Source organism: Hippopotamus amphibius, chromosome 4 (genome assembly GCF_030028045.1).
Source record: "Hippopotamus amphibius kiboko isolate mHipAmp2 chromosome 4, mHipAmp2.hap2, whole genome shotgun sequence".
Classification (NCBI taxonomy): Eukaryota; Metazoa; Chordata; class Mammalia; order Artiodactyla; family Hippopotamidae; genus Hippopotamus; species Hippopotamus amphibius.
The window spans coordinates 128695602-128720974 of record NC_080189.1 but is presented as its reverse complement, the minus strand read 5'-3'; the positions used below and the strand labels follow the sequence as shown (position 1 = coordinate 128720974).

Here is a 25373-nt window from a genome sequence, read left to right as displayed (position 1 = left end):
ATTCTGCTCCTGAAGACAGGAATATTTGAGGGCTTTGAAAACTAGTCCAGCAGGAAGTTTTTTCTGGTCTGTGTAGTTTGCTTCCTCTCAGGAGGGGCCAGGCCTAAAGCTACCATCTTCCCAGTCCATCCCCTTTGTAGTCTCCTGAAATGAATAACTGAGGTGTTTCTGCCTTAGAAAATCACATACAGTAAATGTGCCAAGGGAGGCGCCTTTATGCAGAAATTTGCAGTTTAGGAATAAAGGCTGGTGGCATTTGTCTGCAAATTTGTATTTTATGAATATAAAATAGCATAATATAAAAATTGAAATATTACATTACGTGCAAATTTCAAATGCAGAAACCAAAAAAGTAAAAGAAATTGACCAAAAGTTGCCTAATTTCGACGATGATAGGCCGAGTGGTTTGTCAAGGGTGTTTGTGGAATCGCCAGTGGCAGTCCCACTCTTGCTGGTGGTAGGAAGGCCTTCCATGTTCAGTTGGTATCGCACTCCATGCTGTCACTCAAGAGCATTAAGTTTTCTGCTAATGTGGGCTGGTATTTAATGTGCACTTAAATCAAAACATCTTTGTAAAGACTTCAAGCAGGTCTTTGCCAGGAGGTATGTCAGTGGTGGTGCCAGTGATAGTGGCAACGCCCCCTTCCCCCATCAGTAACTTTGTAACAGAAGCGCTGAAATACTAGGAAGAAGACACAAGGGTGGGTGGCTTGCATCATGCTGTTGGTTTAGGGCAAGGAGCACAGAGCGCGCTTCCAAATATAAGAGTTATCCCAGAGAGGCCCTAGAGCAGAGTGGTGTGGAGGACAGACTCTGGAGCTAGCCATGCAACCTGATACTCACTGGCTTTTGCAGCTTTGGGTAAGTTACCTTGCCTCTCTGGGCCTCAATTTCCCCATCTGTACAATGGGGCAAATTTTAGTATCTACCTTAGAGGCTGTGTGGCACACAGTACACATAAAAACAGAGGTGGCTGTGCCCTCCCCCAGAGATTCTGATCCAGTACCTTTCAGGTAGGGCACTTGCACTGGACAAGCTCCCTGGCGATGCCGATGCTGTTGGTCCTTGGATGACACCCCCAATGGCTTCTTTTCACGCAAACGCACAGACTAGGAAATAAAGGACACACTCTTTCGGAACCTGATATTTTTCTGCCATTTGATACATCATGAATATCTCCCCTTTCGTTATTTATTCTGATAATATGATTTTAAAGCTGCATTTTTATCAGACATTTAAGTGGTTTCTCTCTTTTTTCTCTGTTATAAATCACATGTAAAATATTCTTATACATATTCTTATATGTTTTGTGTACATGTCTGATTACCTCTTTGGAGTAAATTCCTGCAAGTGGAATCACCAGATTCACGGGTGTGTACGTGCTAAAGCCTTTTGTCACAGACTGTCCACACATTTTTCAGGCAGGAAGTAGCAAAAATTTGTCTTCTTACAAGTAGTCTGTCACAGTAGACAGTGATTTTCTGAACGTAAGGCAATGAGGAGAAAAAACTGTCACTGACTCTGTGAAACTTGTGTGTGGTCCTTGGTGGGAGTGGGCAGGAAGAAGGTGGATTTGTGGAGAAGACAAAGATGTGTCAGGAAGAACTAGGGGAGGAGCAAGAGGGCTGACCTGTGGCTTGATTTCAGGGTAGTTTTAGGGTTCAGATGTGAATTAATGTAATTATAGTATAATAGCTACTTGCTATAGGATTTTATGCAAAGAAGAATAAATAGTGCTTCATTTTTACTGATCATATTTGGTATATGCATAGTACTTGACTAGAGTATCTAGGGGCCCCCTGGGTTGGGGGTTTTGGTTTAATAAAGTCTAGTCCACACTACATCCTGTGTGGACATCTCCAGCCCTGGACCAAGTGGTTGAGACTCTTCTAGAGGGACTTGGAGTGAAGGTGGCTGCCTCTGGGGAAATGCAGCATCATGACCAGAAAGCCTGCTCAGCGTAGACGTCACGCACTGGGAACAAGAACGAGGAGGAGTGGGGGCCGAGGTGGGGGGGGTGTGGGACGTAAGAGGGGGCACCCTCCTCCCTGGTTCCATTCGGCCCTGATGGTGGGGCCAGAGTTCCGCAGGCTTGGCTCAGAAGCCCGTGTGATGGGGAGAGCAGATAAGCCGAACTCTTCTGTATTATCAGGATGTTAGAACCAGGGAGGGATCTCAGGGTCATCTGGTCCAGCCTTCTCTTTTTACCGATAAGGAAGTTAAATAAGTTATTATTTTCAATTAAGCTTCACCTCATAAGTTTTTAAAATCAGGTACTCAACCTTGGAACAGAATTGGCTGGGTTTCCCTTCCTCGTTCCAAGAGAGCCGAGCTTTTGAGAATTGAAGTGGCCAAATGGTGGACCAGAAAGCAGACAGCGGGGGTGACCCTATTGCTCAGGCCTGGGACACTGAATCGATTTCATGTCGAACGTGCACCGCCCCTGAGTCACGGGAGATTCCCTCGTATCTGTCTTCAGATCTGCACATGCCTGTACGGTCCCCAAAGGCTTCAAAGTAACCTTGGACGTAGGGACGCTCTCTTCTTGTGCCAGCCCCATGATTTTTAGAATTCACACATACTAGTTTTCTCAGAGCAATTCCCCCAAAATGGTTTTCTTCTTTTCCTTTTAGTAAAGAAACACATGTGACAAATACGTTTAAAACACAACAGCTGCTCTGAACACAGACTGTGCCTTCTGCCACTGGGTGACACTGTGAGACCACAAAACACTCTTCAATGGGTAAAGTCAAGGGTCCTTGAGCTTCAGTTCTCATCATGCGGCTTCACCTAGGAGAGAAACTTAATGGTCATCTGTCAAATGTTAGTTGATAAGCGTAATTTATCAGCCTTCGTCAATTTTAAGGCCAGTGAGTTTAAGGTAATCAGTTATTAAAGGAATCTGTTAATTGGACAGCATTTCAGTTGCTTAGAGGTTTGTGCAGATTGATGAGCTGCATGTTAATGAAGTGCTGATTACTTTCCGGGAATATTCATGCAAGCCTGTGCACTCAGGTTTATTTCCCGCCAGGTGACTGTCGGAGTTCTCTCTCTGGGGCAAGAGACTCCTAGCTCATACACGGCAACTCACGTGGCGGACTCTGAGTGAGAGTTTTGGGGGGTCATCTTGGGCAAGAGGAAACATCGTCTGCTGGGTTAGAAAAATGGGCCTTTGGTTCCCGGGACTGATCTGTATCAGGAGAACCAGGAACTTGTCTCTCACTTGTTCTGAGCTTTTTCAAGGTGATATGAGGACAGAGTCTGTTCAAAGCGTGAGATGCCCTCTCTCCCCCTCCCCTGTGTTTGGCCCCTTCTCTAAGTCTGAGCACCGCATGTCACGTGTCAGCAGGTCAAGCTTAGCTGAACGATACGTGGAAGGTGCATAGCCATGTTTCTGGGGATAAGAAATGAGGACAAGTCAGGCCTTCCCTTTGCATCTTTAATGTGAGGGATAAGCAGACTTGTAGTTTTCATAGAAGCAGCTGTGAGCATCCTTAGAGACGTGTGAACAGCGTCCTTTTGGGACAGAAAGGAGGGAAACCTCAAGAGGAACCAGGAAAGCCTTTGTGGGATCAGCTACTTCGTTTGGATTCTCTAGTCCTTCAGCGTCTGGTCCCTTCATTCCGTGCGGTTCTCTCAGGTGCCTGCTGGGTGACGCCCAGCCTGGTGCTGGGAACGCGGGAGGGAGTAGAGCCAGATGTGCCCCTGGCCCCCCAGAGCTCAGCCACAGACACAGGGTGGCCCCAGCTCCTCTAGTTCTTCTTCGTCAGTTAGTTACAGTGAGGTTGCTTCCACTTTGGGTGGCCTATGGGCTAGATGTTGTGCTCTAGGTTGGGGGATGACTTAAGTCAGTCAGAGGTCTTTTCCCTTCTGAAGGGAAGCACATCTGTCCTTCAGGGGGGACCACCTGGAGACAGATGAAAAATTGACTCATGGTAAGTATCCAGTTCACGCGGGAAGGATGCACCAGGTAAAATTGTTCTCAGCACTGCAGACAAGAGGGAGATGGCCCGGGGGGTGGGGTGGGGTCGTGGGCTGGCTGTGGGGAGACTCAGGAGAGGGGAGCTTCTCACCGAGACACAGCTCAGAGAGTGGGGGGCCAAGGGCGTGGGGGGCCGAGAGAATGGTCTAGGCTGGACCTGATCCTGAAAACCTTCAGCACCGAGAGATCAGGCTGGAAGAGGACACCTGGGGCTCAGGTGTGGGGTGAACCAGGAGAGAGGGTCGTCCAAGGGGCTGGCTTTCAGCTTGAGAGGGAGATGGACAGAAGCTTTGAATTCCAGGGAGAGGCTGGGGAGTGTATCCCAAGAAGCCAGGAACCCCCCGCATGTGGACTGTGTGGAAAATGGGAAGTTTTCTGTGATCTCTTTCTCTTAGGGATCAAGTGGTGTCTTCTTGTCCCTGGTGCCTCACAGGTCACAGCCCTGTGGACAGACCTGGGGGGCCAGAGCACAGGACCTTGGATCTGATAAAACATCTGCTCCCCCCGCCCCAGGTAGCAATTGGGAAGGAGGAGATTTACTAAGGTCCTTCCAGGTTGAAATACCTATCGATGCATACTCAGGCCCAGCTGTTTTCTTGGGGAAAAGCCCGAGTGCATCTGCTTGATGGAGAAGCCGTCCTGTGCTGTTGTCCTGCAAGAACACGAGTGGCACAGCAGGCCCTGCCGGCCGTGCCCTGTGCGGAGGTGGTGGCCCTCCTGCAGCTGTGCTGGGGTCCCCACCCTGGGGAGGCCTGCACTGGACGCCCCTTCTCCGTCTCTCAGACATGTGCTGCCCGTCATCGCTCACTACTCGCAGAATTAGGTAGTATAACCTTCTACCAGGGAATTCTAGAATCTTCTCTGGAGGCAGAGGGAGGGAATGTGCAGAATCTTTGTCTCATCTGAAGTTCTCGGATATGTTTAGGTGTCGGAGTGAAAACATCACCCAGATCGGCTGCCTGATGGGATGCAGGGATGTCACTGTTGGCTGAGGGCCCTTGAAGGATTTTATCCATCTCTTTCACCATTTTCTCTTCCTCCCTCAACCCAGCAACTTAGTGAATTTTTATCAATTATATATTAATTTTGTTCTACATGGAGACTTTTCTCTCTCACCCCCAGAGTGTTTTTTGTTTCTGTTTTCATTTTCTCTGGGTAGTTTGTTTTCACACTTTTCCAAGGTAGCTTGAATATCCGGCTTTCTAGCAAAACCAGATTATTCAGGAACTGCTTTTGCTTCATTTTCTTTTGTTAACTTTTACTTAGGCTTTGAACATGATCTCATTGGGCAGCACAGCAAACTCCTTTCTCTCCTTTTTAGGGGAGCATTGGACTTTGGGGAGCTAGGAGGCAGAAGGCATTCAGTTGCAGGGTTAGTTTGCTGGTTTCCATGGAAAACATTCCAAACTTGCATCCGTTGACTTTCAGCATCACTTTCCTCTGATCAGGCGCCGGCAGGATCTTGGGTGCCCAACTTAGGTATAAGCGTTCTCTGAGGTCCTGACGTCCTAGATGTTTACTTTATGGTTACCTCTTGTATGTGTTCGGGTAATTTTGTGTTAGACTATAAATGCAGTGTTAACAGAATAGAAAGTTGATTATGAATGTGCAGGAACAATACACTTTGCTTACAGTACCAGAGGAGTGAAGTGCAGAAGTGTAAAGTATTGTGCTTTGGGGGACATTTTTGTTGTCTGTCCTCCACCCATTGCTTCTCTGCCCACCTCTTTCCCACAGGGTTTGATTGAACATTATGCAAAAACATGCCTCTAAAAAGATCTTGCCTGTTTTCTGTTTTGGCTTTTTTGTAGAGTTGTATGCCACTGGGTCCTGAGTTCAGATTCCACGAGGGCCATGGGAGGTTAACATTGTGAACGTTGTAAGAGTTACTTGATGTTTGAACAGTTCAACTCTTTATATTGGACTAACATGTTTTGATAGGTCCCTCATGTTTATATGATTGCTCTGTATGCAGAATAGTTATTTACAGCAGATTACTGAGACATCAGAGCGACATAGCCATTCAGCTGTATAGATGAGAAGACCAAAGTCCAGAGACTGGGAAATGATCAGGATTTTCACGGCATGGGCAGCCTTGGGCTGCAGACTCCTCTCCGTGCTTTGGCTGAGCCCGGCAGGGGTTTTGTTTCCTCCTCTCCACTCTCTGCCTTCCTGTCCCTCTCTCTCCCATCTGAGTCCAAATTGGGAAAATGAGCAGAGGCCAAGATGGGGTTCACCATTAAACTTGGTCTAAACTAGTATACTTGTAGCTGTGGTCATCCATTTTTCTCTTTGATAGGACATTGATTCATGCAGAGTTAGATTAATGAAGTAATTTGTTGAAACTATTTAACTGTCCAGTTTATTGAACATCTGCCACACGGGCTGGTACTATGTGTGGTGAACGTTTTCCTTAAGTTCTCTTTAATGCTTGCGACAGTTCTGCAAACGTGGGTCTGCGAGCCCTGATTTACAGGTGAGGAAATCAAGACCCAGGTTAAGTCATTTGTAGAAAATCATGTCACTGGTAAGTGGCGTGACCAGGCTTCTAATCCAGAATCGGTAGTCTTCAAACCAAGTGGTATTACTTCTCATGGACTGAACAGGGTTTAAAATGGATGAAATAACAAAACTGTAATAGTATAGCAGCAACTGAATGCTCTCTAGATTGTAAGTTTAATAGCTATTTAATATGTACTGTATTTATTGAGGTATAATACACACACAGAGAAGGGCATAAGCCCCAAAAGTGAATTGATTGGTGAATTTTCAGAGTGAATATGGCTGTGTAACCAGAACCTGTATCAGAAAACAGAACCTTAACCAGCATCCCAGAAGCATCCTTTCTCCCCATCCACTTGCTCTCAGCTCCCAAGGCAACCGTTATCCTGACATCTGACACCAGAGATTGGTTTTGCCTGTTTTGAACATCACATCTATGGAATGATCAGGATGGACGCTTGTGTGTCTGGCTTTTCCCTTGCTGATGTTGTATTTGCGAGATTTGGTCGTGCTGCTACTGTCATTCTCATTGCTGTGTGTTCTTCTTCCGTTGTATCCTCACGCCACAGTCTACTTCTGCATCCGACTGTTAATGGACATTTGGGTTGCTTCCAGTTCGGGGCTGTTATGAATAGTGCTACTCTGAGCATCCTTATAAAAACATTTTTGTGTTTTAAAGAAAATGTGCCTCTCTTGCCACCTTGCCCCGCTCTAATGTGATTTTCTGCAAGATGTTTTCTGGTTGGGATTATAAGGCTATGGTGTTATAAAGCTTCTGAAGGCTTTTTGAGAGGGAAAGTCATCCTGTTAAGATGAAACTTGTTCTCTCCTCTTCTACCCACCCCCACCTCCATTTTCCCGGCCCAGAAGAGTGGGATGCTTGAGTGCATCCCTTTGGAATTAGACAGACCCAAGTTCAAATCCTGGTCCTGCCCTTTCGTAGCGATGTAACCTAGGACAGCAGTAACAGGGTTATTTTTACTTGTCATTGTTATTTGTTGCCAATGACAGCACCCATCACAGGTGACACTTACTAAAGGCTTACTATTCTAGGCCCTGCACTGGGTATGTGTTTCTCATTTATTTCTCATAACCCTATAAGATAATCTGTCCTTCTTCTTCTTCCTCTTCTTTTTCCTCTTTTTCTTCTTCTTCTTTTTAAACTGGTGAGGAAACTTGGTACAAAGTCACACTTACAGTAAATGAAAGAATTGGAATTTAGACCCAGTTGGTGTGACCTGGAGCCCACATCCTTGAAGCTGTCTGAGTTTATAGGGAATTTGGAGACTTCATAGGGAATAAAACCTCCTGCCTCACTGGGCTGTCGTGAGGCTTAAATGATGGAAACTTATGTACAACATCGAGGGAAGATGCACAGTGACTCCACAATGGATTCTGTTGCATCTCTCTGATGCTCTTACTAACAGTGCTGCGGGTCGGGGTGAGGTGTGGGTGTCATCATGAAAATGGACGTCTCATTATTTGCGGAGCCGTCGCCACCTGCTGGCTGGTCCCACCTCACCCTGACCAGCTTATCTTTACCATTGGCACACGTTCTGTCTTCCTGAGGTTTCTTCTTGCCTTCTTTCCCATATTCTAAATATAAAATATGTGCCTTATTTTTTTTGTAAAAATACATTTTTGGGGGATGAAAAAACGGATGAGAAAACTGGTTTGGTATTTTCCCAAGCGCGTCACTGTTTGGCATGAGTACAGCAGCATCTTTGCGGCCAGTTTATTTCGAGTCTGAAGTTCCAGCAGCAGTGGGCTGGGCAGAGTTGGAAAAGTCACATGTCTGAGCTCTTGTGGATTTCTCTGGTTCAGCGTCATTTGTCAGCCTTCGTTTAGGTTTGTGGCCACAAAGGTCATCTGGGCACTTGTCTGATGCCTTTGGGTACCAGATGGTGCCGCTATCTCCTGACGATGAGACTGAATCCTTAGGTTTGCTCCAGGCTCAGGAGTTTGTAAGTGGAGCCCTTGGCTGTTTGGGAGAAATTGACATTTTAACTCACCCTCTGCTCTCTCAAGGCCTTTCTCCTCACATCCAGCCTCCCTTCTGGGGACCGTGGCTGCTGCGGAGATTGCTTTGGTCCAGGGACAGCCCTTCCCCTTCCAGGCTGACCCAGGCCTGGATTTGGCCGGCCTGCAATTGTAAATGGCTTGGGTTTTTCAGGGTATCGTGAGAGGGTTGCTAGTATCTCTTAGAGACAGCCTGGGAAACAAATGCTTGTAAAAACTGCCTCGGAATTACTTTCCACTTTCCAGAAGATGTCGCAGCACTTTAGACGTTTAATTGTTTAGCTTCGTTTGGTTCTAGTACAGCTGTAAGCTGCGTGCACCGACAGGTTTCAGGTATTGTTTTCTCAAGGATTCATCTATTAGCGCTTCTAGGTAGAATTCGATTTTAAATAATGAGGTAAACATGGAACTTAGCATAATCTGTAAATTCTGGTTTTTCATCTGATAAGATTAGGTTTAAATTTTTATCTTTGTGGAAATTCTCTGGTGTCCAGTGGTTAGGACTGTGTGCTGTCACTGCTGAGAGTCCAGGTTCAATCGATGGTCAGGGAACTAAGATCCCATAAGCCCTGCGGCCAAAAGGAAAAAAAAATTATCTTTGTGATGTAGCAATATGTAAATGAACTGCTGGAATCAAGAACAGTCTGATGGGAAACCCAGATGCCGTGAATGTTTGTCTTATTAAATTAGTCCATTTGTGCAGTTTTTCTGTGAGGATGGTTATTCGCCTCTGGAAAGCAATCAACACAAAATACCCAGGACAGGCAGAGGCCTGGGCCCAGAGTTAACCTTTAAAAGGGGAAAACAAAAGTGCAAATCAAAGACTCAGAAGGCATGTATAAAGTTGGGATTTCCTTACTCTGTGGGATAGTGAAGTTTAGTAATGACTTCTGTTTGTTGATTTACAAGAATTAAAGGCAGAGTTTTCATCAGGTCACATTTTTCAGTGCATAGCATAAGTATCTGTCTAAAACGCAGATCTGTGTTGCTACTCGACGGCTTTAAATCTTTCAGTGAACCCCCGCCGCCTCAGAACAGCATCAGAGGTCCTCACCAGCAGCCCAGTTTCCTTGCTACACAGCCTGCACTGCAGCCAGAGCCATTCAGAACTCCGTGTGTGCGTGATAGACCTTCTTACAACTTTGCAGAAGGTTCTTAAAGTTTGTAGCACGAATGGGTCTTAGAACCATTGAATGTTACCAGCGAGAACATGAAGGGGGCTTCCTTGACCCTTTCCCAGCTCTGGTTGTGAAGAAGGGCAAACTGGAGAGGAAGAAGAGGGAAAATGTTTGTGCCTTCATTTCAGTATCTGTGGATCATCTAGTCGAACTCTTCTGTTTTTGAAGAACTCACATGCTTTAAAGGCCTTGGTTTCCCAGACCTCTGAGTAAAATATGGAATGTTGTTGGTCACATAGTTTGACTCATAATAGCTTCCATTTATTGAATCTGGTATCAGACATGGCAGAGATTATACCGAGTACTTACATCCACATGTCAGCCTGTTCTTACAACACTCATTTTAGAAGGTTGGAGAACCAAGAGGCAGGGATCTTAAGCATTGTCCAAGATCTCAAGCCAGGTTTTCTTCTCCATACTGAACTGACCCTCATTTACCTTCACTGATTTGATAGTTTAAAAAAAAAATTACTTTATGAATCAGTTACTGGGCCAGGGGCATGTATCTGACAAGAGTGTCTGCATGTTACTTTCTGGAAGAGTGTTTCATGTAGCAGTAATAATATCCACTTACAGAGTGCCTTTACTTCCAGATGTATTTGTCTTCTCTTTCCTTTTGGCTGTGGATTACTTGATGCTCAGAGTCCTTCCAAGCTTTAACCTCATAGTGCTGGACTCCAAACAGCTCCGGGGCTCCCTCTCCTGGTAGTTATTCCTGGACTCTGTTCCTTCATTTAAGGACTGTTCATCGACTCAGTCCCAGGGTTCCGAGGAATATGAACGTAAACCAGATGCGGTCTTTTGCAGCGAAGAGACGATAACATTTATGTATGTTTTGCTGTAATACAAGATGAAGGGTTGGTGAGTACTAGGAAAAGGGAGTGAAGAGAATCCCATCGTTGTCCAGAGGTCAGAGAATGGCACCTGGGGAGTTAGGGGAGGCTTCGTGGAAGATTTGACATTCATCTAGACCTGAAGGCATGAGTGAGATTTGGCTTTGTGGTCCAGGGATGGGTAGGAAAAGGATCAGCATCCCTGCTGGAGGCCATGGTACAGGCAAAGGATGCTGGTGAGGAAGGCAGGGACTTGTGAACATACGGGGAGCAGTGAGTGTTCGTTTCCCTTTCATCGAGGACAGGATCTTTGAGCTGGAAGAGTTCCCTTATGATCCGAGTTGTGTTTCCCAGCCTTGGGAGCCGTGTGGACGGTTGTGGGCAGAGAGAAGAAAGTCAAACGAGGAGGTCATTGAGATGGTTATTGCCACATTGTGGCTCCAGGGTGGAAAGTCACTGAAAAGGATCCCAGATGATAGTTTCCCGGCCATCGGCACCGCTCGGAGCTCACAGGGATGTAGAGTGGCTCCCAGCCAGTCCACCCTCCTTCTCATAACTGACCTTTCCCAGACCCCAGTGTGGTCTATCGCACAGGGTCTGCAAGGACTCCCTCAGCCTGGTTCGCAGTCACGCTTGAGGTCTACATGCTTGACTCAGGCTGGAGCCCCTTTCCTGTCTCCACTTAGAAGAAGGGCAAACCAGGGGGAAAGAAGAAGGAAGATGTTTGCACCTTCATTTACGGCAGATCCCCTCCAGCCGCTGCCCAGTCACCATCACCACTCAGGTGTCCAGCGACGTCCCCCACCCAGCACATCCCAAAGGGGGCTCCTGACCTCACTCCCATCAGCTGTCCTCACGGCCTCCACCACGAGGCCACCACCTTGTTGCTCGGGCCAGAGCCCTGCAAGGCATCCTTGATCCCTCTGCTGTGTCTCACGCCTCACGTTCAGTCCTTCAGGAAGTCCCGAGGGCCAGGATGAAACGACATCCTGACCTGCCTGCCACCATCTGGTCCAAACCATCTCTCACCTGGGTGCCCTGACCGCTGCCTCCCGGAGGCTTTCCTCGGCTGCCTTGGTCTGTCCTACCCTCGGAGTTAGTCATCATCTGGACACGAGTCAGAGCTCGTCACTTCCCTGCCCAGAGCCCTGGATGGGACCCTGCTGTCACTCAGGGCAAAGGCCAGAGCCCTTACACTGGCCATCGAGTTCCCATGTCATGTCCCCCCTCCCCCCCACCGCGCCCCCGCTGGTCCCTCTCCATCCCCACCCTCCTGGCAGCTGTCCTTCCTCAGACCCATCAGGAGCGCTGCTGACTCCTGCCTCATTCCCGGTGTCTGGGACACTCTTCTCCACCCGTCCACGGGCTTTGCTCCCCTGCTGACACCGCCTTGACCTCGGGAGGCAGGAATCTGTTTGCATTTGATGTCGAGATTATCCCTGGTTATTAAGGGCAGAGAAGCCGACCCTTTTATGGAAGCACACTGGCCTTCTTGTCTACTGATTAACTAGGATGAAACTGCTGTTGGCTTTTCAGCAAAATCAAGACTGCGTCCGGGTGTGTCTGGTGCATCTTCCATCTCCACCGAGGAGCACATTCTCCGTGGAGCACGTTAAGTCAGGCTGTTGTGATGGGGTCGCTAACCTACCAAGGGTGAGGTTTGTGCGTTTCCATTTGGGGGAGGGCTGCAGGCATGCTTGTTTTTAAAAGATCAATGCAGATAGCGTTTAAATAATGTTTGGTATAATTTGTTAGATATATGTGTGTGTATATATATTATTGCTTGTTAATTTTGAGCCTTAGTCATGCATTTATACCTAAAATATATAAATAGATGATGCAGCTACACTTTTTCTATTTTAGTTGATTTAATTTATTCTTTGGGTTTTTCTCCTCTTTATTTTCATGGTAGTTTTCAAAAGATTTTTTCTATAAAAATAGGAAGCATCATAATTTGGTAGACAGAATGTGGGTTTTAAGCTCGGAGAGTGTTCATTTTCATTTCTTTTCTTTTTTTTTTTTTTTAGTTTGAGATTTACACTACTGGTAAAATTAACCTGGGCGAGTTAGTTAACTTTTGTTCATTTATTGACTGTGGAGTGGAGATTCTAGTTCTTCTGATTGTAGGATTGTTGCGGTTATCAGATGTGATCACATACCTGCCTTCTCCAAAGCACTGGGTAATTGTTGGCTGCTGTTTGGGACAATTCAGAGTTTCAGGAGAACATCACTGATGACTTTGAGACCAAAAGTCCTGTAGCCAGCAGCCTCTAGACCCGTTTTATTTGTTTTAAAATTTTACTTGAAAACGCATCTGTATTCTTTTCCGATGTATACTCCCCCACCCCCATGCCAGAGTCCATGGAATCACATATCCGTGTCTCTCCTCCCTGCACCCCTGCCCCATGTGTAAACACACACCCCCCTCACTTAGGTGTTTGCTCAGGGTGTTGATTTCATGGGCAGAAATAAAGATGGAGCCTGCCTTCTGTCTAGGAGCTTGTTCACGGAAACTCTTTCCTCTTTTTATTTAGTATAGTTTTGATTAAGTTCAACATTTATTCAGCTTCTGCCATGTGCCGGACACTTGGCTGGACCTGCAGATTTAAAGCTGGAGAAGAAATTGTTCTGGTTCTTGTACAGAATAGACGGACACCTGTGGTTCCCACGTGTGAGGAAGCACTTTGTACTGGAAGTATGTCTGCATGTGCTGCTGGGGCTCCAGCGGTGCAGAGGGGCCAGTCCCTAGACTCACTTGGAAGAATGGGGACAGGTGGTGGTACTGGGTGTGAGCCCGCTTGGATGGGACCCTCCCTTCCTCCCTTGCCCTGTTCTCGGATCCCCGCTCCACCTGGGGGTGTACATAGCGCTGGCCAGAGAATTAACAAACGTTAATTTCCAGGGAAGGCCCGCTGTCAGATGCTCTGCTGTAGTCAGGCCCTGCATCTGACTTTTGATTTGGAAAATTAAGTCATCATGAGGACAGGGAAGCATAAAATGGCATGTTGGTTATTTTGAAAGATTTGTGTGTGTTGGGACAGGGAGCACCGAGGGGGTCAGCGCTGAGAGTCATCATGAGGACAGGGAAGCATAAAATGGCATGTTGGTTATTTTGAAAGATTTGTGTGTGTTGGGACGGGGAGCACCGAGGGGGTCAGCGCTGAGAGACATGCCCAGGGGTCTGCAGGTGGACCTGCCATGTGGACCTCGGGGGTTTCCAGCCTCCGCTCAGCCAGCCGTGTCCCCCCAGCTCTTGCCTCCGTGACTTTTCTCTTCCGTCTCATGAAATGTGCTGTGCATTCACAAATGTGCAGTGCCCACTCTGTCACACCACCTCAGGCCGCTGCAGGGGAGTAAGGAAGGAGATGTGCGCCTTGCTCTCCACGGGCCTCTTACACACATGCACTTGCAATTGAACACGGGCTAAAGGACCCAGGGGTCATCACGTCATGTGTTCCTTTCACTTGCTGATCCAGAGTCCAAGCCCAGAAAGAAATCATATAGGGTGGTTCTGCTCTGTTCTCCAGTGAAGCCTCCTCCTCCTTCCTGTCAGTGAGCTTGGAGAGCCAGGCTCTGCTGCCAGGTGTCCCCCCATCCCTCCCTCCCTCCCTTCTTCCCTCCCAGGTGAGGTTCTAGCAGCTGGGTGATGGGATGTGTGCAGAGGAAATCCTTGCCCTCAGGAGCATCTGCTCTAGGTGACCAGTGACAAATCAGTCTGTGGCTTCGATGAAGCTGGAGATGCTGGGGAGAGATTGCGGGTTTAAGCAGGGCGGTTAGGAGGTCGGGCCTCTCCGAGAAGGTGGCATTTGAGGAAGGATTCCAAAGGCTGTGAACAGGATGAAGCCCCCAGGGCGCTCACATGGGTGGGAAGGAGATGGGGACCAGTAGCTTGGCGGGATAAGGAGGCTGCTGTGCGTCCAGGGAGCCGCTGACCACTGATGCAGGGTCCAGGGTCTGTACGTTTCTAGTGCCTTTTAGTTTGGAGGCTGAAGGGAGCATGAAGGACCTGGTGCCCAGGTGCTTGTCGTGGGTTGCAGCTGGTATTTAGACGTGGTGGTGGGTAGCACCTGTGTGACTTGAAGCTCAGGGGGAGCCTGGTGGTGACCCGTCAGGCTGTGGGACTCCTTTGCTCTAGTTGTCAGCAGCCCAGAAACAGGTGGGCTCCTCCCTCTCTGTGCCACCCCCACCGCTCTGACTGAGCTTCAGAGAGTTTTCTGTGAAGGAAGGAAGGGGCCCCACGGAGGATGCGAGTGTCAGCTGCTGGACCTGCTCGGCCATCCTTAGCCTCTGCCTCCCTGCAGATGTCTGAGCAGAGACCACAGTGAATCTGTCTTTCTGTTTCAGACAGCCCACTGGAGGATTCTGACCGGAAGGACACGTATCACATCCCGAGAAACATCATGGCTGAGCCAGACTACATAGACGATGACAATCCCGAGCTAATTAGGCCTCAGAAACTAGTCAATCCTGTCAAAACATCCCGGAACCATCAAGACCTTCACAGAGAGCTTCTTATGAATCAAAAAAGGTAAGAGGGTTTATCGAGCGGAGTTTTCCTCAGGGGGACTTTTTAAGGTAACTAGATTTAATTTTAGTTACATTTACAAAGGCTTCAAAGCGTTTTTTGGGTTTTGACCGTATTTAAAGCTTCCCTGTTCCTTTAGCATCCTTGAGTCCATGGATGTAAAGCTGTCTGCAGGCCCAGTTGCCACCCCCAGGGTTGCTCAGAGTTCTGTGGTCCTGGTCCCCTCTCAGGTGGACATGTATTTTAGAATTTGTATGGAGGGGACTGGATTAAGGATGAAAGAAGGTGTGTCCTACATTGAAGAGGAATACATTGTTTCTTAGATTTGTAGAAAGTCTGAATTTTCCCCATATATTTGGGGAAACGTGAGAACCAGATGCCACCCCCGTTAGCATTTGTAGAGTGGCAGACAGAAGTCTCTAGAACCACATCAGACTTAACAGTAGATAAGGACCCCCTTTCTCACGTTTTCGTTTCTTTGTTTTCAGGTAGCATTTTAAACGATTACTGTCCTCATTTTTATTGTTAATTTTTAGGGGGGAGGAGCAAAACATTTATCTTCTGTCTTCTTTGTAAACCATTGGTTAGTTCCACCTGTGTCGTACGTCATTTTGGGCATTGGGTTTAATGTACTCTGCCTTTTTTATTTTTAAATTTATTCTATTGAAGTATAGTTGGTTTACAATGTTGTGTTAATTTCTTCTGTAGAGCAGAGTGACTCAGTTATATACATATATGTATATTTTTCATATTCTTTTCCATTATGGTTTCTCACCGGATATTCAGTATAGTTGCCTGTGCTCTACAGTAGGACCTTGTTGTTGTTCATCTATCCTGTATATCATAGTTTGCATCTGCTCATCCCAAACTCCCAATCCGTGCCTCCCTTACCCACCCCACTCGGCAACCACAAGTCTGTTTGCTCTGTCTGTGAGTCTGTTTCATAGATAAGTTCATTTGTGTTGCATTTTAGATTCCACATAGAAGTGATATCCTACGGTATTTGTCTTTTTCTGACTTACTTTGCTTAGTATGATAATCTCTAGTCCACCCATTTGGCAGCGAATGGCGTTATTTCATTCTTTTTTTATGGCTGGTACTCTGCTTTTTAAGTGATTCTGGACAGGGCTACTGGACTGGAAGAGCTGAGGGTGAAAAGTTGCTTTATTTATTAGCACACAAGGCTACTTTATTTAAGGTCTATTCAGCTTCATTTAGACCTGTTTTCAGATCTTCAGACTAAAACTGTTTGTTGATCTGAACTGTGGAGCACTCACTCACTCCTTGCTAAGCGTTGGTGAATAGGTAGCTACTGCCCACTGCACTGAAAGATGTGCACCAAGTTAGGCGTGGGGGTAATGTTTTGGAAGGAAGGCCTAATTAAAAATTTAAAAAATTTTTAAAAATAAATTTATTTCTTTGGTTTTGGCTGCATTGGGTCTTCTTGCTGCGTGTGGGTTTTCTCTAGTTGTAGAGAGCGGGGGCTACTCTTCATTGTAGTGTGCCGGCTTTTCACTGCGGTGGCTTCTCTTATTGTGGAGCACGGGCTCTAGGCACACGGGCTTCAGTAGTTGTGGCACACGGGCTCAGTAGTTGTGGCACATGGGCTTAGTTGTTCTGTGCCATGTGGGCTCTTCCCAGACCAGGGATCGAACCCGTGTCCCCTGCACTGGCAGGCAGATCCTTAACCACTGCACCACTAGGGAAGTCCCCAAAATAAAATATTTTAAAAGGGGGGATGAGGGGCATTTTTATGGCAGTTCTCCGTCTGAGTGTACCTCTGCCAGAACTCCTGTCTCCTGTCCCAGGAACTCTTTGTAACTATATCTCTCCCTCCAGAAGTGGGAACATGATTTGCTTTCTGTCCCCAGCACGCTACGGTGCTGCCAGATTAACGCTTATTCGATAGAATGTGAGTTTGATCCTTTTTGAGTAAGTGCTTAGCTTCTACCTGTCTTTGTCACATAAAAGAAAACAAAAAACAAAAAAAACACAAAACAAAACTTTGAATTTGATATCCTCATGCCCAGAGTAAAACAGGACTGTGTACGTTCCTCAACAGGCCAGAGAATTTGGAGACCATCCCACCTGGGAAATTACGTCTGCATTTTGGTGGGAAGATGGAAAGTTTAATATCCTCTAGAAGAGAGTGGCTGAATGGTTTTCTAAACGAAATAATTTTTTGATTGTCCTTACCTCTTGGACCTCAGTTCCCCTTATCTGTAAAATAGGAGCAGGAGACTTTGTGAGTCTCTAAGAAACATTCTAGTTCAAGCTGTTGTTGGATTTTTGTTTTTTCTGTTATATCTATGAAAAGGCACCATGTCAGAGGCAAAGGTAAACCAAAATTGGCAGAATAGCTCTTCTTTTATTTAGAAATTAAAGACTGTTCTGCCGAAATTAGTAGCCTGGGTCGTGTCTGTGTAAAACATTACCGGTTTATGCAGCTGAATGTGTTTCCAGATTTCCTGGCGCAGGCACATTTTGTGAAAATGGATGTGCCTCCTGTTCGCCTTTCTCTTGCCTGTACTTTCTTTTCCTTGTTTGCACGGCTGACTCCTTAGCCAGGCCCAGCTCAGCTAATTTTGGAGAATGCTCGTGTTCCATTGAACACAGTGATGTAGGAAGGACCTGGGCTTTGAGGTCAGGGGGAAATGGTCTGAGTCCTGGTTTGCCGTTGAACTTGACCTACTTTTTATGATCTTGGACAGGGTCCTTCTTCCTGAGATCTGTTTCTTCATCTACAAAGTAGAGGATAAAAATATCTTTCTTATAAAAATGAAAGTGAATGAGAGCATGTATAAATACCTATTAAAATACCTGGCAGATGAGAAGTGCTCAGTGAGTCCCATCCGTCCTTCCACTTCCTATGTAGCATCATCGGAAAATCCCTATTGCCTTTCCCCTTTTTTCTATGAAAAGTTCTGGTCTGATTGTAGAAGTACATTTTTAAAAAAAGAAAGAAAGAAAACAAAGGGCAAGTTTCAAAATCAGACGAATATATTTTATCCTATGCCTTCAGGTTTTTTCAAGGTAAAATCTTAGTTTGGTAGGATCCTCTTATTAGAAATACATCTGGTTTTAGCGTGAAAATTTCTCAAGCAGTTTCTTCTCTTTTATTCATCTTCTACATGTATACTTTTTAGAGACAGTGGGGTTTTTATTTCTAAGTTTTAGTGCCAAATAGTGGAAGTATCACATCAATAACATGTATATATTTGGTTAAAGGATAGTCATACTTGATTATTGGTTTGTACCGTATTGAAAGTCTGTTTACTTGTCTACAATTTGTAAAGGGCCTCTCCATATTTTATGTAATGATCTTTCCAGCAACCCAGTGTGTGTTGTCTTGGAGTTGTTCTAATTTGACATGTGAATGAGAGGAAATTCAGTAATAGGCTCAAGAGTCTTTTCAAGATCACACAATAGTTTTTTTGGAATAAAAAAGGGCAGAAATCAACATAGAACTACAGGCAGTTTAAATTAAAGACAGCGGTGAGTCAGATTTAATAATCATATAAATGAGAAGAAGGGATGGGGATAGGAGAGGGAGACAGAACTGAGGTCAGCACAGAGCAAGCTTTGTGGCGCCTTTGCTCTGCGTGGCCACACATTTCACTCAAAGCCCTGTGGCAGTTCAAAGAGTTGTTCGAGGAACCTTCTAGAGATCACAAGATAAAAGCACTGCTGAGGAGAGCCCATTCTCATAGATATTCTAACACATATCCTGCAGCCTTTCAAGTATATCAATCATTCTGCTCCTCTATTTGCTGTCTTTTGGACCTAGCTAAGTTTCAGGTTAAAAGTCTTTAAATTTTGCTCTGGTCACAGTTTGCTACTAGGTGTGATTATTAAGACCCTCTGTCAGGTTCTCAGACTCTTTAGGTGATCCCATAAAAAGGCAGATTGCAAGAGGAATTATTTTTGATAGTTGAAAGATCAGTGTTCAGGAGTTCTTAAAAGAATAAGAATATTTCTAATATAATTCAGAGAGACTCTGTCTTCCCTAAAAAGAGTACTTTGGGGGCAAATACAGAATCCCCAGCTACTCTACATCTCTACCATCGGATCTTTGGCTTGTGCATTTCAGTTGACGGTGTCTCGGTCCCTGTGTTTTCGGCCGCTCTTCAGTTGGTGTGCTTTGTTAGACAAATAGTTAGATCCTCAATAAATGCTTATTGCTGTGCAACATGGAAAAAAATATGGGAAGCTGAGGTAGAAATATTTGCATTTGAATCCATGCAGGTAGAAATGGCTCAGTCATAATTGTAGAGGAGAGTAGGCCAAACCAGGAGATTCCAAGATTCAAAATCAAGGGCTTGAAAGCCAAAGGCAACCCTCCCCCTGCCCCCTAAAAAAAATATTAGGCCAGGAGGCGTTTGGCTGGGTGGGCAGGGGAGGGGAGCGTGTTGTGTTAGAGTCTGCGCCAGACCTGCCTCTGCCTCGGTGCTGTCCTAGATGAGGGGCGGTTTCCCTTTCACGGGTTAAAGTGTGGCTGGCGTGGAGGTGGGGGTGACGTGAATGTGCACCGGTCCAGTCGGCCCCTGCATGTGTTCAGTGGTTTATGTGAAGTGTGAAATGGACCTTTAAAAGCTGTCTGTACATTTTCATCAGTGGCGATGGGAATATAAATTGTCGCGGCCTATTTGGAAAGCAGTTTGGCAGTCCACATCCAAATCCGAAATGTGCAGACGCTTAGCCAGCAGTTCTGCTTCTGCGAACATAGCCAACAGAAATACTTGGATAGGAGAAATGTAAATGGTCAAGGAAGTTCCTCCTCGCCTCATTGCGTTCCATAGAGAACAGTTGGAAACAACCTAAATGTTTCTCATTAGGGGTGTGGCACTTCTGTACTCCGATAAATGTATACACAGTATGGCGGGTCACAGATTAAACAGTGAGTTCTCTGTGGGTGCAGGAATGGGGAGCGGTCCATGGGTGCAGGGCCTCTACCTTGTACAGTGTTGGGGGCCCCTGTTCACGTAGAATACGACGCAAGTAGTGCACCCAACAGATGTCTAACAGGGAGAGTTTAGATGTGCTCTCACTTTTTATCTTGCATATATGTGTATATCACCTAACCTTTTTTTTTTTCTTTTCCCCAAAGAGCAGTTACGAATTTAAAAAACCGACTTGGTCCCCTGTGGTAGTCACGGGAGGCAGTTAGGGAATGACTGTTGGTCTTGGGTGGTACCAAGCCCCCAGGCCTGGAGCAGTTGTCAATCATAAAGGGGCTGAATATTCTCGTTAATTGTGTGTGTTGGAATGGATTAAAGAGAGTCAGCGTTGTCATGCAGAGACCGAACTGTAGTTTCTTTGCAATTTGGAGCTCATTTCTGTCTCGCTCTCTGCAGCCTGATCCCGTTTTACTCTTGGAGAGTCACATAGGCAGTGACTGACTTCTTCCATTCAGCACAGAAAGTTGTGAGCTGCTTGATAAAATATTAACTAAATTTGTACAACTTCTTGACTATTTTAAGTGCAGGGACATTTATCATATAAGCACCATTTTCCTGAGTTTTGTGTTACTAAATATTTTATCTCACTGCACCATTGTGTAAAATCTTTGAACAGAAAATGAATACCGTATATTAGTTAAAGCCATTCACACGTGGTGGTAGAATGCCAGCTTCATGCCTTGTACATCAGAGTTTGTTCCACAGCTTTTACATAATCCAGAAGCACTTAATAATGGTTGAGGTTAATTTCACCAGTGAATTATGGTTTGAAATTGAAATTATGCAGGCCGTTAAATTCTTAATCCTAAAATTTAAATCCCTTAACTCTGTCTGTAGTATCATATGGAGACTTTTTTTAATAGTCATGAAACTGAGTGGATCTTTACTCAGATTATTTACAAACAGATTTTCCAGTGCTCAATGACACTTAAGTCTATTGGAGCAAAGTACCATAGCAACTTTTTTTTTTTATTGCACTGAGTAAAGATTTAATTTCCAGAATAGTCTGTCTATACTTCTGTCCTCCTCATACAATCTTAGTTACTGTGAAACAAGTCTTAATTAAATCACAAAAATACCCCATCTCTTTTATTTCACTAGAAGTATGGCTGAATTTAATATTTTCTTTCTTTTTTTTAAACCAAAAATTCTGCTGATGAAAATTGGGTAAGGGAAGACATATATGTTATTTTAACTATGTGTCCTTTATCTTCAGTGATGGAATATACTGTTGTTCACTCTGTAAACAACTTTAAAAAATCATTTCTTGTGATTTTAAAAAGAGGTAGATATGAGAGATGGCAGAATTTTTAAAAGTCACTGCTAGATAGATGAGGAAGTATGACACTGAAGATTAGTTTACACATGTGAGAGGGTGAACTTGAAAGAGACTGAGGCAAGGGTGTTGCTGAGATTCTCAGAACCAGAGCACATTTCGGAGATTCTTTAGTTAACAGTTATTCAGGTGACTCCTAGCTGATTAGTTGCATTGGCTGATGGAAGTAGTTTGGAGAACAGCCACAGAGGTTGACGGGTCTGATCTACAGACTCCCGGGTGTCATCAGCAAGGCCAGCGGACGTGTAGGGAGGCGCACAGGCCATCTCCTTCCGAGGCGGGTTCAGCAGCACGGGCTTCCTTCCCGCGGCCCAGAAAAGCAGGAGTGCCTGTTGGTGCCGTGTGTGTGTCTGTGTGTGTGTGGACACGTGTGATGGCACTGTCGCTTACACCCTGGGCTGCCTGGCTTGATAGCGTTCTTCCCGTTCTGTGGCTTGTTTCGTTTTTATTGTCAGTGTTCTTTGTCAATGTTAATATTCAGTTGAGATGACTTAGTGGCTAGTGGAGACTGGCTCAAAAGAGGGGGGATGGTGAAAAGGAGGAGCCCGGACTGGAGAAATCCTGAGGAACGGGTCAAGGAAATGGAGATCAGGGGAGTCCCAGCTGACTTAACATAGCCAGAAATCCCACCTGGGAAAATGCCAGTGAATGACCTGTCTCAGACATTTTGGATGAGGGTTGCTAGGGAACGGCCGGAGTTTGGGTTTTGTTTCGCCCCGTCTGAAGAGCTGGCAGCCTGACCCATCTCTCCCCAGTGTCGAGGTTCTCTGAAGCCTGACTTCCTTGCCTTGTCGGCAGGTGAACTACGTGTGTGAACTGTTTCCAGAGCACTGGGCTGGGAGTCACAGTCCAGGTGTCCGGAGCCAAGCCCCCAGCAGTGACGGAGGCTTGGACGTGCCTTTAGATGTGCAAGAACCCTCTCCCGAGTCTGAAAGACAAAGGGTTGGCAGAGGCTTCCAGGCCATTTTGTTGTTGACGTTTCTGTGCTAGTTTCTCTTGAGGCTGCATTTAGTACTTGGGGTCAGGGGCTCGAGCCTGGGAAGCTTCCCCTGCAACATCTTCCTCTCCGTGGTGGGTGACCGTCACACCCACCGAATGAGCCCCACCTTCCCTACCCAAATCGCCTGCACTAACCTCCCTCGCATAGCCTAGTGTCTGGCATACAGTAGGTTCTCAAAGCGGTTTTATTGAGTGATGAGTTTTGCCTACTCTTGGAAAATGCTCTTGCCTTTCCTTTCATGCTCATGAATTTCTGAGGCCCCCGACTGTTAGCTCGTGGTAAGTGTCACAGTCACGCTCAGTCACTAGACCCCTTTTCTGTGGTTGGTGCCTTAAATTTCTATTCATGAAAGATGCAGCCATCAGATTAAAACATTTAAATTTTATTAATGCTTAAAATTTTTTTAAATTTAAAATTCTTTTACTTTTTTTAACTAAAAAAACTTTTTTTTTTTGCAGTATAGTTGATTTGCAGTGTTGTGTTAGTTTCAGGTGTACAGCAAAGTGATTTGTGAATGCTTTTTTGCAGGGGTCTTGCCCCTCAGAATAAGCCAGAACTGCAGAAAGTGATGGAAAAGAGAAAACGAGATCAAGTAATAAAGCAGAAGGAAGAGGAAGCACAAAAGAAGAAGTCTGACTTGGAAATAGAACTATTAAAACGGCAACAGAAGTTGGAGCAGGTAAGGGTGATTGGGGTGAAAGGTGGGGTTTTTTATTGAGATATATTTGACATATAATATTTCGTAAGTTTAAGGGGTACATTATATTGATTTGGTATATTTGTATTGCAACATGATTGCCATTGTAGCGTTAGCGCACACCTCTGTCATATGATTACCATTTCTTCTAGTGGCGGGGACAGCTAAGGTCTGATCTCTTAGCAACTTTCAGATTTATATTCGTTTTGTTTTCCATAATCCCTGTACTGTGTACTAGGTCTCCAGGACTTATTTATCTGTTAGTTGCCTGTATGTACCCTTAAATAGCATCTTTCCCATTTCCCCAGCTTCAACCCCTACTAGTCACCATTTTACCCTCTGCTTTTACGATTTCAGTGTTTTTAGATTCCGCATATAAAAAAGATCATACAGTACTTGTCTTTCTCTGGCTTCTCTTGTCCTGAGAAATAAGGATGTTGGAATAAGCAGAATTTCTCAGACACATCGGATGTAAATGTTTTTATACTATGAAAGGAAGAGCTGAGACAGATGTCCTCAGATGGACTAAAATACACTCAAAGAGAAGGATTCCGTTGAGGACCCAGAAAGGATTCAGGAGGCAAAGCCCAAACCAGGGACTACCATTGAATTCACAGCCCAGTGCTGGGAGCTCAAGCACTTGAGTGAAGTTCAGCTTCACTTAAGACTGAGGAGCAAGTATGTGTTACCCTTGGCTCCTATTTTAGGTCATAGCCTTGATCTTTAGGCTCTCATCAGCCCTTGGTACTTCAGCAACAACCAGTCGGCTGCTGCTTCTGTACAGAATTCTTACCCCAGGACCTAGATCCAGCCGCATATATAAAAATATAAATGTATTTAAAGTGGATACCAGGAGAAGCTTCCTTCCATTGGGAAATGAAGTCGTTAGGGGCTTTGGAAAGAGGAACAGTGTTTTGGAAACACTGTTGGAAAGCCTCTCCATTTGTAAATAATTTATAAATAATTTTCCTGTTTCTGAATTCTGTTTAGCTTGAACTTGAGAAGCAGAAATTGCAAGAAGAGCAAGAAAATGCCCCAGAGTTTGTGAAGGTTAAAGGCAATCTCAGAAGAACAGGCCAAGAAGTGGCTCAAGCCCAGGAGTCATAGGTCCAGGCTGCAGAGACCACTTACCCAGCCCGGCGCACACGAAAAGCATGTGCAGGGCCCTCCCCAGCGCTTAACCTCAGGGCCAGAGCCCCTGGAGAGAATCCCAGCCAGCAGAGAACTGTTACTTTAAGGAGTTTGGTTTTGGTTTTCCTACCATCCAGGTGGATCCGTTATCTGTGACTGTTGCAGTTCCTATTCGCCAAACGAAAGATGTTGACCAGCACTTAAGTTGGGATAATAGACCTGTGTTCAAAGACTTAAAAAAATAACAACAAGAGAAAAAGGAAGAGGACACTGGAATAAATTCTTGAGAGTTGCACTACTTGGTTTTTCTTTCAATCCAAGTCTAGTGGGGCACAGAGCCTTTTTTCTTTTAAAACCTAATGAAAACGTGTTTCCTTCTTCCTTTAGTTGCCTATTCAGTAATTTAGATCGCACAGAAATGCGTTTGATCTGTTATATCCACTGTTTGTAAGTTCTGTTTTCTTGTCTAATTTACACTTTCACCCATGTTAACACCGGAGAATGTTAATATTCGTGTTGAATACAGCGCTTACTTTTGTTGCCATTAAGATTCAGAAATAGAGTGAGGAGATTTAAATATACGGGAACAAGGAAGTACGTAAACAAGACTACGTAAAAGTCCCTCTTGATCTTATTTTCACTCCTGTTGGTTCTCTGATGCTTCACGGTGACCTTCTACTTCAGGGAAGGTATGTCACATAAATCCACGTATTGCTTTGATAACTGTTAGGGGTTTTGTTTTGTTTTATTTTGTTGTTAAATTTCTTGCTCAGCTAGTCCTCTTATGTGAAATAATCTCCCAGTCCTTTGAGGAATGGAAACTAGTCCATATAAACCCAACTTCAGTGTCAAAAGTAGAAGGTCCAAATCTTTTGGTTTCTTCTGAGAGCAGTATGGGGAAAGCTCTGCGAAGGAAGAGTTCTTTGGATATTTTAATGTGAAACAAACATAGGTTGGTCTCAAGGAAGCCCAGTTGGAAGATTTATAGCATTTATACATTTTGACTGTTATCTGAATCCAAGCTTTGACATTGTTTGGTCATTGATCACCTAGCTCTTTGCCCTTTTTTCTTGTGAAGAAAGGCTGTTTCACCGCTACCTTAGTGATGATGATGCTGTTGGTACAGATGATGTTGTGACTACTGTTGATCTCTCAGGAACAGCTAGGGGAGGGGGTGCTGCTCCGTTTGTGCTCTCCAGCTGCCATGCCATA

General features: G+C 45.3%; 1 protein-coding gene across 3 annotated transcripts in view; it reads left to right on the top strand.

Moving 5' to 3' along the window:
- FAM107B (family with sequence similarity 107 member B) overlaps positions 1 to 24994 on the top strand; it is a 71596-nt gene extending 46602 nt beyond the window's left edge. For all 3 annotated transcript variants that reach the window (XM_057733525.1, XM_057733527.1, XM_057733526.1), the window contains exons 2-4: positions 14859 to 15042; positions 22862 to 23012; positions 24021 to 24994. In XM_057733525.1, coding sequence (XP_057589508.1) covers positions 14915 to 15042; positions 22862 to 23012; positions 24021 to 24137 — 396 coding nt within the window. In that variant the 5' untranslated portion in view covers positions 14859 to 14914 and the 3' untranslated portion in view covers positions 24138 to 24994. The remainder of the gene's footprint in view (positions 1 to 14858; positions 15043 to 22861; positions 23013 to 24020) is intronic.
- Positions 24995 to 25373: the final 379 nt, after the last annotated feature.